Source organism: Bombus vosnesenskii, unplaced genomic scaffold (genome assembly GCF_011952255.1).
Source record: "Bombus vosnesenskii isolate JDL3184/JDL3185 unplaced genomic scaffold, Bvos_JDL3184-5_v1.1 scf7180000013304, whole genome shotgun sequence".
NCBI lineage: Eukaryota > Metazoa > Arthropoda > Insecta > Hymenoptera > Apidae > Bombus > Bombus vosnesenskii.
In genome coordinates this window covers 2,492,030-2,512,079 of record NW_022882953.1, presented here as the reverse complement: position 1 = coordinate 2,512,079, position 20,050 = coordinate 2,492,030, and the positions used below count along the sequence as shown (strand labels likewise).

The window sequence follows — 20,050 nt, the reverse complement described above, 5'->3', positions numbered from 1 at the left end:
ACCTTTGAAATATCTTTTATTTAATGTTTGCTCTTTTAAAAATACTATTTTATTTTAAAAAATTGAGAAACTTGCTTCACAGAATGAAAACTACCTACTTTCGATCTCTCCGCAGGAAAATCCAGCCACTCTACCAACATTCTTAAAAACGAAATAATCACGAATCATATCCATTTTACTTGCGTACAGTGCAACGATTAACTGTAAATAAAAGAAATTGTAAAAGCGCATGACACTACTGTTGTTAGCCTTTATTCACGATTGCAAATCGAACGACTACAAGTAGAGTATTCGTGCTACAGTCCCTGGCAGTCCTTCCTTTCCGTTCTTTTATTTTTCATGAGAAAACATGTCAGGTTTGACGTGATGGCTCTTTAGAAAACGAAACCGCTCGTGATTCTGAACTGTTTTATAGCATAGTAGTCTAGTAATATCCGATAATGACTATATCAGATCAATAGTTAATCGACTAATTTTACTTATATTTCAAAATTTACAATTTCTATGTCAAAAAGAATGTTGATCCCTTGCAAACAAATATATACATCATATAACTAGTTCTTTTATTTCATTTTTTAATTTTATAAGTTAATTGAAATAGCTTACTAATCGAAATTCTACTTTTTTATCGAATCAAAAACCAATACGAATATTATGGATTTATATCTAATAAGTTACGTCTGCTGTTGCTACTGCTGAAACTTCCTTTCGCTTCGCTTCTCTTTCGTGCACTTTTCTCCATACTCCTATGAAGTATAAAATAAATTTTTATTTCCATATTTACGATCGTGCACAAAGTGAAATAACTCACTTCATCGTATGATTGTAAACAATATTTTCCACGATGCAAATGATTCCAGCTACGAGCATTCCGAATGCCAATAAAATCAAAGCTGGAGCAGTTTCGTAGATCGTGATGCTCCTTGTGGACAAAGTGTCGGGTTGACACTGTGGCTTCCTCGATGACCAATGTTTGATTTGCCGATTACGAAGGCCAGTATTAAACATCTTTGTCAACCTAGAGAAAAGACAAGTAAGTTAGTTTTAAAATATTAAGTAAAGATAGTCATTAATAGTCGGCGAATGTCTATGGAAATTTATATTTTTATGAAGACAACTCTTTAGTTGTAAAAATAGTTTAGTAAAAATGAAAATCAAGCAGAGATCCGAATGTATTGTTGTATTTGTGTAACTAACAGTTTAGCAACATTGACGTATTTCCATAATTAAATTATATTAGAATATGAAGAATATGCTTTATACGTTAAAACCAAAAAGGGGCAAAATGAAATAAATTGAGTACTTGATAAATACATGAAAATTCGCACATACACACACATAATCTAATTATTAAATGAAAGAAATATATGCTACGATTATTCACCCAATTTTTGCTATCTCAATGAACTGTCCATTGTGACTGGCGTACATTCCCATCACCGATTGTTTGAACAAATGAATCTCCGTCAATTCGCAGATTTTATTTGAATCGAACATTCTTTCGACGTAAGGGTAAGCTGTATTAGGATCTGTATGATACGCTAAAATTCCTTGACCGACTTGTCTGATACCCTCTTCTATTGGGAGATATCGTTTTGATTCTGGCAGAGGATCCCAGCGTTTCTTGCGAAAATAATCCGATTCCCAGTTCAGTTTCTGTTGATAATATCATTGATATCGTAATATTGATTTCATTTGCCTTAAACAATCTTTCCTATCACTTTAAAGGATTCTTTGATTACATAGAATTTTAAAGCCAGAAAACATTGTCATATTTAATTCGAAGTTTCAATTTGTGACAAATTAATTTTTTACTTAAACGTAGTAATTAAACTTACGTATAAAAAGTAGTTTAGATATGGTACGGCTTCCGCAGCAATTTTTAGATTACTATCAGCAAGAACAGTTACAGAATCTTCCATCATATCAAGGGGTTCGCTCAATCGAGCCGAGACAATACTGGCAGAGTAATAATTGTACATTATCCAGCTATGTATAATTATTTGAAATAACGCTATACGGCTTGGTAAACGTTTCGGCAAAAAATTTGCACCTATCGAAATTTCAAATAGTTTTAATAGATTTTGATCTTTCCACGTATTTGATAATTTAGCTTCCGATTGATATCTTTCATATGCACCTTGTTGAGACACGATTCCTATCGACAGCACCACCGCTCCTGAATATTTTTCTCTCTTGCCAATATCTTCGCGATTCATTATCATCTTCATAACGAATACGGAAAATAATCCGAAAACAGCAAACACGTACCACGTTTGCCGTGTGAAGGGTTTCAAAAAGATTTCTAACTTGATCTTATTCGTTGAAGTCGATAGCAGCATGAAACAGGGTCTGGCCAGAGATATAATTCTTCTATTAGGTATCATCGAACATTTCTCGGGTTGTAGACATTAAACGGAGAGGGACTAAGCAAGTTTTTGTAGGTAATTTAAGTTATAAGATTTTCGTAATTTATATATCGCTATTGACGACACATTTACCATACTATTCACTATATCTGATACGATTAATAGAAAATATACATATTGGATATAATTTATTTATCGCCTTTAGTTAATATGTCGGGTATTGTCTCACCTAATTGGCCATGCTGCGCCGATTAGAGTAGCGTAATCCAATCGTTCAGACACCATAATTCTTGGATTACTAGCAAAATCGATGTAATTCGACCGTAAGAATTCGAAAATCAAACCATGCACGCTGTGTCGGTCCCAATAAATTATTTCCGAGGCATGGACGCTAAAAAAAAAAAAAAAGAAGAAAAGATAAAATTCGCTGCGTCAACGAACGATTAGTATCGAATATAATACCTGAAATTAAAAAGATCTCCTGTATGCAAAATCATAGCGTGTACAAATTTATGCATACTATCCAACGATCTCGTATTTATGTCTTGCATGTAATCCTCGAGACGCATATTTTTTGGTCTGTATTGAATCTACGCATAATATAATTCGAGATAACACATAATTATTGATTTCAACTAGCGTTAATTAACGTTTGATAAACTGTCAATGTTGCTCCCTTATACAGCCCCTCTACGCTCAATATTAATAACTAAGCGATAAATGTATTTGTTTCCGATTAATTAAAAATTTTAGTGCATTGTATTTTCTTTAAAAAACCGTCCGAAAAATGTGTAAACTATCGTTTACAGCTGATAAAGAACATTCGTAAATTAAGCAAGTTCGGCATTGAAAAAAAATCCAGGAGAAAATGTAAAAGTCTACAGGAATCGATAGATGAACTCACCACACCAGATATTTTTAATCTCATGCCGTGCATGTTGGCCCTTCTACTAATTAATGGTTGCGTTAAGAAAACTTTCAATCCAGACTCACGATGCCAGGTACCAAGCTCAGTAACGTTTAACGCACCACCACGATATTTGCAGTGATTAAAAACATCGTACAGATCATAGCCATTTTTGTTCGTTATAGCAAGAACAACATCAGTTACTATGTTATAAGCAGTATCGTTCAAGAAAGGAATACTGTTATTGTAATCCGAGCCCAACACTAACCAATTGTACGAGTAATCGTACATTCGATATTTCGAGCTCTGAATTCAAATAAAAATCAATTGATATTCATTGTCAAACGATTATCGTTATGATCGTGAAAAACGAAGTTTCTCTTACTTCAGCGAAAATTCGTACGGCGGTCTCATTGCGACAACGCAAATCGATTACGACACCTACTGTCCAAGTTTCGCTTCTCATAAACCTACGGAAGTCGATTTTCACGCTGGGCTCTCTTATTATCGTAAATATGCCAGTGGTGCTTAGCGTTTTCAGAAGATTGAAGTCACCTATATATCGCACTGTTATATGAATTTGCCTAGATACTACATTTCTTCGAACAATCATTTTCTCCAAAGAGAGAATTTTCACATTTACATTACGTTGTATTGGAAAATAATTCCATTTATATAATTCGTCAATATATGAATCGCTGTTTATAAGCTTCTAAGAAAACTGAGAGTGATAATACTAATTTATTTCATATATATTTATCAGTTCAGTATTTTAGACGTTTTATGACACTTTAATATCAAATGCGCTACGTATATCATATTTCTAAATAATCAACGAAAGAGTTGCTTACCTACAATATCGCCACAAGAAAATCCTACGACATTTCGTACTTTTTTATACACAAAATAATCTCGGATGAATACATGATCCTGCGCGTTCGAAATTAAAACGAATTGCAATAAAACGAACAAGACGGTATACATTATACTATTCTTTTCTCGAACCAAGAATTCTGTTCGAATATTAACATCACATCGAATCGTTCGACATCGCCTGCCTTTCTATTACGTTATTTTATAATATTACTTTTGCATCACATTATAATGATGATAATAATATTAATAATAATAATGCAGGACGTATCATTTGGGATTCCGCTGAAAGACAAGCTTGTCGAACGATTTCGTGTAATTTGGCAAATTGCTCGAGTCACGAAAAGGAATGCATACAGCTCGATTAATCAATCATTCATTCGAACGTCCATTCGCAACGCGACAGTTCCAATGGAAACAAGCTAAGTCTCGTTATTGATCGAATTCCTGGTTACAGATCGACCGCGTTATTACTTGCATTATTATTATTCATCTGTGTCACGGTGTTTTATTCATTTCCTGTCAAAGGCTGCCTAAAATATGAATTTCACGACAAGCTAGATATTAATGGTATCGTATTGGAAGAGAACAGGAAAGGCAACGGATTTAAAAATTAATTACTCGATTGAAGATAATAGTAAACAAGCTACAATATCGTAATCAATATCGATAATTAATTCAAGATCTGACCATATTTAAATGTATATTTTGCTTTAATATTTTGAGGAAACTACGCGTGATTAAGGTTTTATATGTTTGAGAAAATCTAATAATTAAATGTAATAGAATACCGTATGTGTTATCTATAATAATTGGTAGAGAATCCTTCGTAGTTGTTCTAGCGACTAATCAGCAAATTCGCGCTTATGGCAATTATATCGCGGCAATGGGTAAACTTTAGGGATTTTGAAAAGGGCTCCATTTACTAAAAAAGTTTCTCAGAGACTGATTCACGTTTCGTAAATATAGCAGAGGCGAAGTCCAGTCGATCAAGCGTTTCTTCTCCATCATGAAACTTGGAAGTCTAAAAAAGATTATTTTGAATAGTTTTTATACCATCCTACATAGGTGGAATAATATTAACTAATTAATTAATGTTACTTATTGTACAAAAATTGAGAATTTAATACGTATACGTTTGGTATATTAAATTCTCTTAAATTAAATTTGTAATTTACCGTGCTGGGAAAAGACAGAAGACGATATTCTCAACGATGCAAATGAGAATCGATAGAACCAGCGAGATACACAAGAACATGAAAATCGGCGCAGCTTCGTGAATCGATAGAGGTTCGGCGATAAGTAGGTTGATCGGGCAAAATGGTTTTCTAGCCGCCCATCGCTTCAATTCGCGTTTCTGAATGCCAACGTTTTGAATTTTAATCAAGCTAAAAAAAGTAACATACGTATCTTCAAAAGATGTTTCATTCGATCTTCGTTCGAGTTTTACATTTGTTACAGAAATTATGCATAAAACGTAATTTCAATTGATTTTTAAATACTCTGGTCTTCTCGACTTTCTAATTAATTTCATGTTCTCTCGATTGATGCTTTCGAATCGTTTCGAAATACCTTCAATAGATCGATCTACATTTACATGTATATTGATTTTCGTACCCTACTTTCATCAGTTCAGTAAAAGGGCTGTGATGCCTGGCATAAAATGCGAGAACAGCACGCAACAGATGAACCTCCGTAAGTTCGCAGATACTTCGGCGAGTGAACGACTGTTCGATGTAAGGATAAGCTGAATCGATCATCGTGTGATAGGCTAAATGACCGTCCGCCACGCGATTAAGTCCTTCTTCTAGTGATAAATATCTATCCGACTCTGGTATTTTCGACCACCGATTGTCATAAAAATATCTTACTTCTTTGTCTGGTACCTATGGCATAAAAATTGTAATATTGAAGAAAATTTTTTAAATACGAAGTCTTTTTCAATAAAAATTTGTTCTATTATATGTATACATTATTTGTAGTAGTATTAAACTGTATTCGTCCTGGAGAGTTACATTTTATTCCAAAATTATGTTCATGAAAATGAATTATTAAAAGATTATCTTATTTATTTTATTTTATTTCGAAATATTTTATTTTTAAATATGTAGCTGCATAAGAGGTATTACCCGAAGAAAGGAGCGAATATACGACGTAGGCTGCACCGCAAGTTTCATATTGCTCTTTGCCAAACTAATCAAAGAATCGTTCATCTTCTCGCCTCTGTTTTTCAAACGATTCGATACGACACTCGCTGAATAATAATTCAAAATTAATAAACCGACGAACAAGATTTGTAGGAATGCTATACGACTTGCGCAACGTGTTGGAACGAACGCAGAGCCTGAATGAAAAAATGTCGTCAAATGTCAAAAAAATCCAAAAACTTCGATTAATTCTGTTCGATTAATTCTTTCATGATATACCTTGTTGGGACAAAGCTCCTATTGTGAGCAAAACAGAGAGGCCATAAATCTCTGTAGGAGTTTGCACGCCTTCTAATCTTAGTAAGATAACTAGAATTGTTGTCACGATTCCTATCATGGCCAGTATCACATACCATACTTTCACAGACAAGGGTTTCAGAAATTGTCCTGGTTTAATTTTCGTCGATGATATCGTGCGAAACATAAAACACGACCTACGACAATGAGATACAATTAATCCGAATTTAGAAGAGAAGATTAGAATAGTGAAATTACGATACGATCAAATTACAGAAAAAAAGAAAGAAAGAAGAACAACAGGAATTCTTGTACCTTAGACAATTATTCATGTTCATTGAAATACTATTTCTGAGAACATTATGAATACATATAAGATACAAGACACAGCAAACGGTATGAAGAAGTATGAAGAAGCAAGTAGTAATGTACCGTATTGGCCAGACCGGTCCGATTATGTCTCCGTTATCTAATCTGCCGATCCTCATCGCTACTGGACTTGCCGAGAGGTCTATGAGTTTCTCTTTGAAAGCCGCGAAAACAGGTCCGGAATTATCGAATCTTCTTTGCGCATTTATTTGCACGATCTCCATACTGCAAAGTAGAAACCAACGAATGAATAAAAATTCTTTTGTTTGAAAAGAATCACAGATTAATATTTAGCGATTGTCTTTAAAGTGCATAGAACACATATTTAATACAGTTGAACGGAAACTGTGCTGCTAATAGAATTTATAAATTTATCGAATTCAATATAATTTTTACGTGAAATTGAAGATGTCGGACAAATGTTGTAACAATACGTAGAGAAATTTCGATCGCCCATATTTTGACTTCATGCTATATTGTAGCATCATCTCGTGAAAAGTCATGTTTTCTGGTTTAAAACCGATCTGTAAATTTCTTAGTTTATAGATTACTTTAATGTCTATTTTATCTGTCGAAGTATACCATATATAAAATTCTAATTTCATTAATTATATTAATCGGATAATGATCATAGAAAGAACTGGCACAACTTACAACGATCCCAACTTTGAGTTTCATCCCGTGCAAATTCGATCTTCTTTCGAATTTCGATTCATTTAAGGTAACGTTTAATCCAGTTTTATTGCTCCACGTTCCAAAGCGCGTTACATTCATCGACCCTCCTCGATCTTTGCAAGGATTATACACATCGTATAAAATATAGTTGTTCGCTGATGGCACAGCAATTATAACATCGGTAGAGATAGTGAACGCGTCATCGTTTAATATTTCCAATACATGGCTCAGGTTCGAACCCAAAATTAACCATTTGTGCATTTCATCGTACATAGAATATTTAGTTGCCTATGTGCAATAGATATTATGCACTTTATTTTAATGTTTGATACTTGTGAGATTAGAACAAAAATAGAAAATGATTCAATACATGTGAGATTAAGACTTTAGTGGTACAATAATTCCCCTTTCTTAGAACAATTTAATGCAATTAAACCTTTGAATTCTTATGAATATGTAAATTATTTTTAGGTATAACAATTCTTAAATAACTAGGTATATTTAAAAAGGAAAAGAAAAGATCAAGAATAGATTTAGGACAGTAATATAATGATATTAATATTTCAGACATTTATGGAAGTAAGAAAAAATTCCGAGTATAAATTACTTACTTCCACAAGGACTTTAGTATGTCTCTTACGATCGCATCGAGAATCCAAAAAAACGCCCAACCAATTGTACTCCGCTCTTAAAACTTTTTTCATATCTAATCGCGATTCATCCGTAGAGTTCAATATTGAAATGTACGTGGTGTACATATTGTTGAAGGTTTTTGCGAGTTTAAAATTATCTGTATTTAACGAAATAAAGATAAGATCCCGTGTGTTTAATTAAAAAGAACCTTTATAGAAAACCTTTCGCTACGCACTTTCCATGTTGTCGCAAGAAAATCCAACGATTCTTTCCACTTTTCTGAATGCAAAGTAATCACGGATGAAGTTGTTTTCGTTAGCGCACAAAATAGCAATTAATTGCACTATTAAAAGCAACGAAAAATACACTCGATTCATCGTACAGAATTATCTTCCGAAGGAACGTTTTCAGTACAACGTTTGGTCGGTCTTGCGCTAATATTGTTCATGAATATTCTATTATCTCGTTAATATTGTATTTCTGCATTTATTAATCACAACTACCTTGTATTATTAATACAACAGCTCCATATTTCTTCGTAAACCTTCATTTCATGATCCGTCTATTGTTTCTGAATATTGTAATAATATTTGCTATAATGTGAATGACAAAGTACACAAATTTCAAAGTAACCAATACAACGTTTATTTCTATTTCATTCTGCAAAAGTACGCGAACGAGAGAAAGTGTCATTAACACGTGTCATTTTAATTAATATAATTTGTACTTTTGTTGTACGACATGAAACGATACCGGTTCACCACCGATTTCGATTTCGTTCGTCCGATTAATTAAAAAAAAAAAAAGGAAAAATGTAGAATTCGAATAAAATTGCGCACGCTGCATAAATAAAGTAACTTGTAAATGACTAGTACAGATCATTTTGATGCCGCAAATACAGGATCATCATCATGTAGAGTTGTTCCAAATGTTCATTGTCGCTCATTCTATTGCGAACGGAGGTACGTCGTTCGTTGTTAAGTAAAATTTTCCTCGCAACCTGAAACGATTAAAACGAAATTAAGTTTGATAATTGAATGCATAATAATGGAGGAGCTTATAACAAAAACGAATTATGATATATAATAAGAACCTTATCGAATTTTTTAACTTTTCATATATGGTAAAATCAGTGAAAATAATCTATTCCCTGATTTGTCATTAAATGAAAATCAAACATTTCAATTCAATTTTATCAAAGTAATCTTTATCGACATTCCACAACTTTATGATTTACTTAAATATAGTTTCTTTGTAATATAATTACAGACACATTTATAACGATTGTGTAATACGATAAATATTTCGTTTAAAAGAATAGAAATGAAACAAATAATATTGAACAGAAATTAAAGATGTTAGAATATTTTTCCATTTTTTCGAAAAAGACAAGCATAAACGAGGACCGTTTTTATTATGAGCTCTTCAATTTTTATATGACACAAAATCAAAAAAATTAAATATCTTACGACGTGGACGCGTATTCTCCCATCAGAACAATCGGATTATAATCGCAACGTCCTTCTATGTATTTCTCCCAATTTTCACAGGTTCTTGCTTTAAAACCAGCCGTACTGCCTATACTCTCTGTCATGTACTGATGAGCTCGCGAATGGCTGCAGTAAGCTGACAAACATTCGACGATTGTTAAATTCTAATTAAAGTTTGTCAGATACACTGTTTCATAAATAATTTTGTTGGAAGCTTAATGAAACAAAAAAGATGTTTACTTGTAGTTGGTAGAAACGAGCAACCAGGTTGTGGAAACTTCCCATTGTTAGGATAAAAATCAGCGTGGCCAAGTGGAGCCAAAAATCCAAAGGCAGGTCCGCTCGTATGAATTACGTCCACGAATTGGGCATCGGTTGGATCTAATCTGTATTCTGGATCGACAATTCCGAAGACTGTTTCAAACAACGGACTAGCTGGATCTAGGCCTTCGAATCATACCACATCATATTAAAAATAAAAAGAGATAACATAAATGTGTGATAAATTTAACCCTTTACAACTGTGAAATTTTGTTTGTTTGCAAAAAAAAGAAAAATTATGATTGATTACACTTTCTTGTTTCGATTTCAAGGATATAAAATAATAACTATCGTAAATAAATTATTTAATATAAACATAACGATATAGTAATAAAATACAATAGTACAATAATAATGAAGCAAAATGTGATTTAAAAGATATAGATTCGTGGATATGTAACTTTTAAATTGAACGACGCTATAGAGCAGTGCTGTCCAATCTTTTTAAGTCATCAGCAACACTTCGCTATACAAAAAATATTTTCAATAAAATATGGCAATTTATTTTTATTGTATATGACGATGCAGCTATATTAAAATAAATATACATGTTAAAAATATGTATATTAAAAAGGAAACATGTATGTTAAAAATCTTCAACTATATTTCAACTATAAAAAAAACCATGGCGATTCCTTAGAAAATATTTGATGGCTTTCTTAAACTTAATTTGGAAGTTATAGAGAGTTAACAAACTCTAGATTAACAATGAATACATCCTAATGAAATATACCTGTTATTCTGCCAATACGTCCATCCAAGTAAGCTCCAGCGTATCCTGCCACGTGTGAACCCAAGCTATGACCACTGATGTGAACATCCTTGTACTCAAGATTCGACTCGCGATTCAAAAATTCTAAAAAATCTCCGAGGAACTCGCCCACTTTCCGTGTGTTGTTTGCCGCTACTGGATAAACGTCGGCCGCCAAAACTCCCCATCCGACTACTATCACATTTACATCTTCATGAAGTAGATACGCTGTAATCATTCACGCATAATCGTATATAACTTTGTTCGACTAGAGTCAATGATATTAGAGATGATATATTAAAAATCGTCAAAACGTTGAAATCATGACATTGGATCAAGTCTGACGCAAGTTCAATGTCAAGAAGCGTGCAACTACATATAGGGTGTTGCAAAAAAAGAGTCTAAGACTCTGTGGATTGATAGCATTTACTTAAAGGAGTAAAAAATATTTCACAAGGTTTTAAAGCCTTTTAAAACCTTAATAAAATATATTTTCAATAAATAAATAATTCATATATATAGAATTTAATCCAAATTAAAATATGTTATCTAGGATTACTTTAACAAATGTTTTAAATAAAACAAATATTAGCAATCATTACAGAATTGCAAGTGTTATGCAAATATAATTCACGTGAAAGTCAAAGTACTTATTAAGCAGTTAATTGTTGACGTGCTTGTGATACTTTCAGGAGTATGATTATTTCATGTTATGATTTCTTTTGTTTCAATGGTTGGGATAATGATGGACTAATGTGATTGAATACAATTATTTTGTGAAGTAACGCAGAAGAAATTTAAGCGTATCTGGAATAATTGAAGGATACAAAATTGTTTTGCGACAATTTCTGACTACAAAATATACCGTGCAAGGACAATGAAGGCAAAAAGGTAATACACATTTGTTAAGGAGGTTTTGAAAAAGTTCTAAATCGAAATTTCTCACAGTTACGTCAGGAACTTAACGCGAGAAAGCAAAAACTTGTTAAGTGATCAATTAACTTGTTATCGTGCTGACCCTTGAACCTGACGACGTCGATTCCGTGTTTACCGAAACGGATTGACCCTGATTGTAATTAAATTTCACTGGCTCGGCACCATCGACATTTCTAGAAATTCCTTAGAATTCGCTTTTCCTTCTTCCTCTTTCATTCTCGTTTTCTCGGCCTCTAGTTCGCTTCGTTTTAAAGCGACGCTAACTTTATTACGAATACAAAGTTTCATTAAATCGAAATTATAATTCATAACACGAGTAGCTATGATTCGATATTATGAGACAAAAACTTGTCTGTCTGCTAATTATCGAGAAAGGCTCGTGTTTACGTACCATCTATCAAACCTCGTACCCAGGCTTCGTTTCCGGTGTCACTAAATCCGTGAATAATGAATTTCGTTGGTCGACTTTCATTGAAGTGAGATGCGTAAAGAACCTCGGTGTTGTTTAGAAACAGCTGCTCCTCGCCAAACGGATTTTCTCTTTGCAAAAGGAAAGCTCTTTTATTATTTTAGCATTAAATTATTTTAAAATTACATTCTACAAATTATTATTCTATTTATTATTATTATTATTCTACAAATTATCCTACAAAAATTGAAACCGCTAATAATACCAAATATTTCTGACTTAATGTTCTTTTATTAATAATTTCTCCTAACCTTTTAATATTACATAAATTCACTGATGTTATACGTTTTTCGAAATTCTTTTACATCTTTTTCCGATATTCTTCCCCGTCTGTAACGAAATGTTTGTGATTCTTGTCGTACCATAGCATACATAAAATGATTTATTCTATTAATAAGCAAAAAAGCATCTGTGTTTCCTAAAAAAGTTATTATAATTTCGCACGAAATTTAATCATAGTCTATCTCAGATTCATAGTGACAAAATACCTTTTTTACGTTGATTTACGATTTTTGTTTCAGTAAAACACTTTGTTTGCCATGGAGTTAATGATTCGAGTGGTCTTTATGAAACCATCTCTGACAATCGGAACGAGGAATTCTCGAGGCGCCGCCATCGCGAGTGGCGCCTCAATTTTCCTTCCCGGTTTTAGATCGAGTCGATCAACAAGAAAAGGCAAAGCAGTGCAAAAAGAATAAGAAAAGGAGGCGCGTCCACGATATTCACGCATCGATGATAGTCAGTGGAGCGTCAGCGCTGAGAATAGAATTTGCCGGCTTGCTGATTGCATGTATCGTTAAAAAATTGATGCATCGTTTACGAACGACGAACGATAAAGCTCGCCTCTGCACGGACGAAAAATTCGCAGCACGAACCGCGCGTTGCCAAGGAGAAGCGCGGATTTTCTTTAACGTATCACGTTCGCCCTTGCTTCGTCTCTTCTCTTTCCCAAAATATCTTAAAATTAAATCTTGAACTATGGGGAGCGTATACGTCCTTAAATATCGAACAATCATATATTAAAAACGTACAAATATTCATAATGTACAATCATTTTTATTTCCACTTATATGTGTTAAACCACAATTAATTATTTTAAGTACCTGCAAAAGCTGTCTTCATACTGTATGTCAAAAAACTTTCAATTCTGAGGAAACTATAGTGAAAAAGTTAATATGTATTATGTTTAACAAAAGAATGAAAAAATATCAAAAAAGAAAAAATCGCTGTAATAGGTTTGTTCGAAACAGTGGAGAGATATTATATAAGAATTAACAAAATAAATAAAATAGGAGAAATAAAGCATATTGACATTGTATATGACATAACAAGCATTAAAGAATATTAACACTGAACAAACTTCTTTCCTTTCGACGGCTAGGAGTTATACCCTCGTGGATAACTATGTCCGCTGAGCTAACTTCAGTCATAACATTTGAACTTCCTTTAAATCGTCAAACAAAAACACTATATGTTCTATATACCTGGTGTACAGATTGAACATAGCGGGATCACGGGTGGTCTTGAACATGGACTTGATGACCGATTGCACATCGTTGAACAGTGTGTTTTGTGAATGCGCGAACGCTAGAACCACGAGGAAACAAAATTTGTTGAAAACGAAATATAAAAGTACATTATCCAAAGAGTCGCAGACTCATCTTAACCTTAAAAAAGACTATAAACTAAAGTCGATTATCATAAAGTTTGAATAAAATTCGGTAAGGTCACAATGAAGATAAATTCCAAATAGATTGAAATGTAGATACAATGAGAAGAACATTCGGTTCACTTTAGTAGACGTTAACGAAAAGATCCACGTGACTTCGTTTACCTGACAGAACGACCACTAAAAGGACGAGAATTTTGACGGATGACATGTCTCTCCGCGCGATACCGCTCGCCGTTGCACTGGATTACTACTGTAGCCGGCTTAGCAGTGGGCTACCATTCATCCTACTCCCGATTTCTCGTCTTTGATGTTCGATAAGCCCGGCAGCTATATTCATTTGTTTAATTAATACGACAGTTGCTCGAACGTGGATAGTTTCGAAAGTTGCTCACCCCTACCTCTTATAAGTAGCCTTCCAAACTCTTCTCAATTTCGTAATTCCTACTACGACTTCGTTATTCGAGAAACGCTTTTTGCACTCTTTCGTGGGGAAAACGTGCCGATTATCGCTTAGATACATGTGTGTGTATTTGATTATACGTGAAATATTGGTTAGACTGTATATGTCGTGTTTCATCGTTTGAAACTGATATGAAAGTAGAAGACTACAAGGAAAAGTGTTTACTTTTTTGCTCTATGCAGAAACTTGACATGATTAAGTTCCATAATTATAATGTCTTGAAATTTTTGAAATGTCTTCACTTCTGAAACATATATACCACATACACATACATTATGTGATAAATCATTACAAATTATTTAGTTTTAATGAAATCTTTGTTAGCTGTAAACCGGCTTGACCCAATTACAAGAAAGATTCCTATATTATTATTGTATCAGTATGATTGTCATTTGCACGAGTAACTAATGGAATTAAATTGAAGATATATCACTTATTGTAATTATTTATTATACTTGTTCATAGTATAATAAATAAAAAATGTATACAAAGTAACTAATGGAATTAAATTGAGGATATATTAATTATTGTAATTATTTATTATACTTGTTCATAGTATAATAAATGATAAATAAAAAATAAAAAATTTGCCAATAAAAAGTAAACATCTTTCATTTTTTCACTTGTACAATTTTATATTTAATATAGATCACAAATCACGATTACATACTTTTTCTGAATAAAATATACATAAAAAACTAATTATGTATATTAGTAATGAATATTGAATTATATCATTTCATTGCAATAATCGAATAACATAATTCTATTTGTTAATTGGCAAGTAGCTATGTTAATGACGTCAAGCATAAAGATCAATACAGGTTACACGTATATTGTAATTAAACTACGGATGTTTACGCATATTTACGTATATTTTTATGAATACAGTTAAATATATGTAACCTAAATATCCTAATAAATAAATAAATATATATATATATATATATTTAATATTTTGCTGTACATTTATGCATATTTCAGTTTCTCACAAATGCATGAACGTCAGCAGTCTGATTATGAATACATTCATTAATGAATGAACAAATGTTTTGGTTTATTTTCATGATGATTTCAACGCAGTTTCTATACTGTTATGTTTACCTTGTTTATTTCCTTCAAACTATTCATTTCGTAATTTGAATGTCTGTCTCCACTAAAAAGTGTGATAATATTTTCGCAATAACATCTCTTATGTCTTAATGTTTGGCAACGTGATATAGAAAGAACACATTCATTAAATGTGTAAACTTAAAGGAAGATGTCCCACGAACGTCGTTAAATTTAGAAAGTTTAATTATGATAGCGCGACTATCCCTGCTTTACTATCGTAAATGGTTATATCGTTCCTTTCCTCTATGTAACAGTCGAACGATCTTGCATGACAATTATTACATTTCTCCTTTATCAGTGCTTTTTTTTTATCTCTATTATACCGACTATTGAAAAGTTTGATTACAATGCAGCGCCGATGATAATACTAGTTTCTTAACAATAAGAATATTTACTATATATTAAATTTTAATATTTAACATTTCTAAATTTATCCTATACGGTTTTTTTAATAATGATGTATCCTTGAAGAGTATCAAGGATGAAATTTTACTCCATAAGAATTTTGTTGTAATAGTAGCGTATTAATATCATTGCAATGTTATCTATAATTGCGAACAATATCTAATATTGGATAATAATAAGAAATTGAGTTGCATTTGTGTGATTTTATTGAGTACTAAAGTAAAAGGTTATATTGGGGTGAAATTTCGTTTATCATGGCATTGGCGTTATTTGATGATAACTTTTAAGTGTTAAATGTATGTTAATGTCTCATCATATACAATTATTTGAATACACGGGAGGACAAAAAATGTAAAAACACATATAAACGATATATAAACGATAGTCACTAATAATAGATTATCTATTTCTTTTGGCATAAAACAAAAAGAAATATTTTAAATTTTTCATACCCTGTTTCAAAATAATTCGTTAGAAAAAGAAAGATCTTTTAAAGTGTTAGTAAAGATTAAATATTATTAATTTCTATATAGAATTATTATTTCTATATCAATTAAAATATCCCAAAATTATATTACATATTTCAATTAAATGCCAGGACATGTTCAAGCACGTGCAAATTGACGAATACAGCGACACGATGATACGAGGACACGACACAAGGTTTTCATTTACGTTTCATTTTGAAGCACATTAAACGAAGTATACTCATGAATGATACAAGATAGTATTATGTAAATTATTATGTAAAATATTTTTAAATAAGTAATTTATTTTTGAAAAAAATAAAAGTATTATTATATTTAGAAAATATGACAGAAAAATTGCGAAGATATGAGAAAATTGATTTCTTAGGAGAAGGACAGGTTAGTTGAAGATTATAAACTTCGTTATTAATGTTGTAAATATATTTATGAATTTTATTTCAGTTCGCTACTGTCTATAAAGCCAAAGATATCGAAACGTCCAAAATTGTTGCTGTGAAAAAGGTTTGTTATTTCACAATGATTTTATACACTGATCAAGTGTTAGTTCTTGAAGTGTCAATAATGTCATTTATGACAATTTCAGATTAAAGTTGGAAGTCGCGCAGAGGCTAGGGATGGTATAAATAGAACTGCATTACGAGAAATTAAATTATTGCAAGAATTAAAACACGATAATGTGATAGGTTTATTAGGTATATAAACGTATACATACGTTACAAGAATTTATATTGTAGTCAACATTCATATTATGTTATTGATATTTTAGATGTTTTTGGTCACAAGTCAAATGTCTCCTTAGTATTTGACTTTATGGATACAGATTTAGAGATAATAATAAAGGATAGTAATATAGTATTAACAGCTGCTAACATTAAAGCATATATGATCCAAACTTTACAAGGATTAGATTATTTACATTATAATTGGATACTGCACAGAGATTTGAAACCAAATAATTTACTGGTTAACTCTGAAGGTGTTTTGAAAATTGGTGATTTTGGTTTGGCCAAATTTTTTGGTTCACCTAACCGAATAAATACCCATCAGGTAGTAACAAGGTGGTATAGGTCACCTGAATTGTTGTATGGTGCAAGATTATATGGTACTGGAATTGATATGTGGGCAGTTGGTTGTATATTAGCAGAATTGTTATTACGTGTACCATTTTTACCTGGCGAATCTGACCTGGATCAACTTACTAGAATATTTCAGGTATATCCTTTTTATTGTAACCTGAAAAAGTTCTTAATTGCAATTATTTTCATATATTTACATACATAATTTTCAGACATTAGGCACACCCACTGAAGAAACGTGGCCAGGAATGACAGAATTACCAGATTTTATCCAATTCAAACCTTTTCCTGGTACACCACTAAAACATATATTTACTGCTGCTGGTGATGATCTCCTAGATTTAATTGCTAGTCTATTAAATGTAAATCCCTTGGAGAGATGTACATGTGATCAAGCTCTTCAAATGCCATACTTCAGCAACAAGCCTGCACCAACTCCTGGACCTAGATTACCGCTTCCTACATCTGTAAAACGTCAGCCAGAGGAAAAGCCTAGTTTAAAGAGAAAACTACTGGAATCGATGGATGGTGCTTCCCTTGCAAAAAGATTACAGTTTTAACCATAAATTCGGTTAGACTTAATTGTAAATTGTTACGAGAACAAATTCATTGTTACTGTTTCCTTACTAATTTTACAATGAATAATCAATATAATATGCAATAAAATGAAGCAAGGAGATATAGACTGATTTGTATAAATGCATAATATACAAGTAAATTTAAAACATGAGATATAATATTAAACATCTACAATGAATTACTGCAGTAATATATGATATGCAATTTAGTAATATATTTTTACAAAATTATTATGTAAATAACTAAAATCAAATAAACATCCATTTTATACGTTATTAACATTAGATATCCTCGAAATAGATATGGCCTATATGTATACAAAATTAAAACAGGATGGGAATGTTATAGGCTGAAATAATAATACATATTTGAAAAATACAACATTATGCTGCATTACTTTTTATTAACTTAAAAACTAGTAAGAAATGTTTGATACGTGAACAATTTTGTAACTTGTGAAATATTAAATTTCGATAGCATAAAGAGGTGAATCGTTGATAACAAATTATTAAAACTGTAATCGCATTTCGCAGCTTTCCCTGTAGCGAGATTAATTATTCATCTTTCGCAATAAGTACAAACATTACCAGATTCTCATTTACTCGCTCTTGTCTCTATTTGACGATGTTCCACTATTTCCTTTCTCAAGAAAAGTATAAAGTATAAATAATGTTCCTTTAATATATCCGCTTTGTGGACAAAAAGGACACATTTATCATTTTTGCTAAATCTGATGATTTTGCATTGTCCATCTGTGATGAGCATGCAAGTAGTTTTTTACGAGTACCGCTCACGACTGATTGCATCTTCTCAATCAGCTTCTAATATCCGTGCATGGTTTCAATATACATGTATCTATTACACACATACATAAATCTATTCAATACTGATGGGTAACAAAAAACGTAATATTTTGTAATGATACAAATTGTACATATCTTATATTAATGCACATATTAACATGAGTTGGCTACCTCTGAAATTGATGAAAAAGTGTTTCACATTAAAATCATGTTACAAGAATAAAATAAATTTCATATTTTAATATATTACATAAAGCTATAACAAAATTTCTTGTATTGTACACATAATTACATTAAAAGCATAAATTAAGACGACGTGTGCATTTAAATACTGAAGCAACATTTAATATTTGTTTTACATATTTTGTTAGATTCTGATATAGAGGTGAAAAGCTGGGAATTCTATATAAATAAAACGTGATTATTTTAAGATGTGTTAGAGGATTACCACCTGTTAGCATACATCTGCGATATATTATACATAAATGATAAAATTAAACCCGGATTTTACAATTAAGTTTAAACGTATTCGATTTTCTCGGAAACATCAAGAAGATTTACAAGTGCTTCAAATTAAATATTGATGTCTTCAAAGGTAAGTAATCTTTTAAAACATCTTAGAATATGCAAATAATAAATTCATTCTAACATATGGTACTGTGGTCCCTCTTATTCAGACTGAACTATAAGTAATAACTATGTAACACCTTCTGTAATGCATAATAAGCATAATTTTTTTTTTAGGAGTATATACCATTATTTGCCAAACTCCAGGTAGTGAAAAAGGAAATTGTTATCATTGTCATTTTCAATTTAGATCATAACATAAAAACGCAAGGATATTTTTGAAAGTAAATAAAAGAAGAAATAGTATTAATACAATTTCATGGAAAAGAAACAAAACTTCTACAGAGATAGTTTTTAGATCTTAGATATTACTCATTTTTTACAACACAAATTTCTCCTCTTATGCGAGTTATTTACACATAAAAAATAATACACTTAACAATGAGATTTTGCTGTACATGATGTATATACTTAAAGCAATGTTTAAATTTACAAAATTGATATTATACAGAGTATAGTATAAAAACAGAAAACACTGTTTAACACGATTTACAAAAAGTAAATCGTCCTTGTATTAATACATTTGTCGAAAATACAAAATTAAAACTATCCCTTATTATTTGTGACGAACCATTAACATGTAACTGAAT

The 20,050-nt window shown here is 31.7% G+C and overlaps 4 protein-coding genes across 4 annotated transcripts; 1 reads left to right on the top strand and 3 right to left on the bottom strand.

Moving 5' to 3' along the window:
• Window positions 1-532: 532 nt before the first annotated feature.
• On the bottom strand, window positions 533-4,346 carry LOC117234268 (ionotropic receptor 75a-like). The gene is made up of 10 exons (XM_033495306.1): window positions 4,128-4,346; window positions 3,662-3,927; window positions 3,274-3,582; window positions 2,832-2,959; window positions 2,599-2,760; window positions 2,141-2,352; window positions 1,839-2,053; window positions 1,385-1,656; window positions 812-1,018; window positions 533-746 (listed from the first exon to the last, which is right to left on the bottom strand). Exons 1-10 carry the CDS (start codon window positions 4,258-4,260, stop codon window positions 653-655), a joined length of 1,998 nt encoding a protein of 665 aa, XP_033351197.1. The 5' UTR covers window positions 4,261-4,346; the 3' UTR covers window positions 533-652.
• A 608-nt stretch (window positions 4,347-4,954) lies between these two features.
• Window positions 4,955-8,674, bottom strand: LOC117234269 (ionotropic receptor 75a-like). The gene is made up of 10 exons (XM_033495307.1): window positions 8,506-8,674; window positions 8,249-8,427; window positions 7,613-7,925; window positions 7,359-7,512; window positions 7,026-7,187; window positions 6,576-6,790; window positions 6,279-6,493; window positions 5,767-6,035; window positions 5,328-5,537; window positions 4,955-5,173 (listed from the first exon to the last, which is right to left on the bottom strand). The coding sequence occupies exons 1-10, from the start codon at window positions 8,645-8,647 to the stop codon at window positions 5,047-5,049; spliced, it is 1,986 nt and encodes a 661-aa protein (XP_033351198.1). The 5' UTR covers window positions 8,648-8,674; the 3' UTR covers window positions 4,955-5,046.
• A 217-nt stretch (window positions 8,675-8,891) lies between these two features.
• On the bottom strand, window positions 8,892-14,262 carry LOC117234267 (pancreatic triacylglycerol lipase-like). Its single transcript, XM_033495305.1, has 7 exons — window positions 14,072-14,262; window positions 13,722-13,824; window positions 12,160-12,308; window positions 10,815-11,060; window positions 10,001-10,207; window positions 9,740-9,896; window positions 8,892-9,270 (listed from the first exon to the last, which is right to left on the bottom strand). Exons 1-7 carry the CDS (start codon window positions 14,115-14,117, stop codon window positions 9,213-9,215), a joined length of 966 nt encoding a protein of 321 aa, XP_033351196.1. The 5' UTR covers window positions 14,118-14,262; the 3' UTR covers window positions 8,892-9,212.
• A 2,314-nt stretch (window positions 14,263-16,576) lies between these two features.
• Window positions 16,577-19,079, top strand: LOC117234274 (cyclin-dependent kinase 7). The gene is made up of 5 exons (XM_033495320.1): window positions 16,577-16,753; window positions 16,817-16,876; window positions 16,959-17,067; window positions 17,142-17,587; window positions 17,664-19,079. Exons 1-5 carry the CDS (start codon window positions 16,700-16,702, stop codon window positions 18,009-18,011), a joined length of 1,017 nt encoding a protein of 338 aa, XP_033351211.1. The 5' UTR covers window positions 16,577-16,699; the 3' UTR covers window positions 18,012-19,079.
• Window positions 19,080-20,050: the final 971 nt, after the last annotated feature.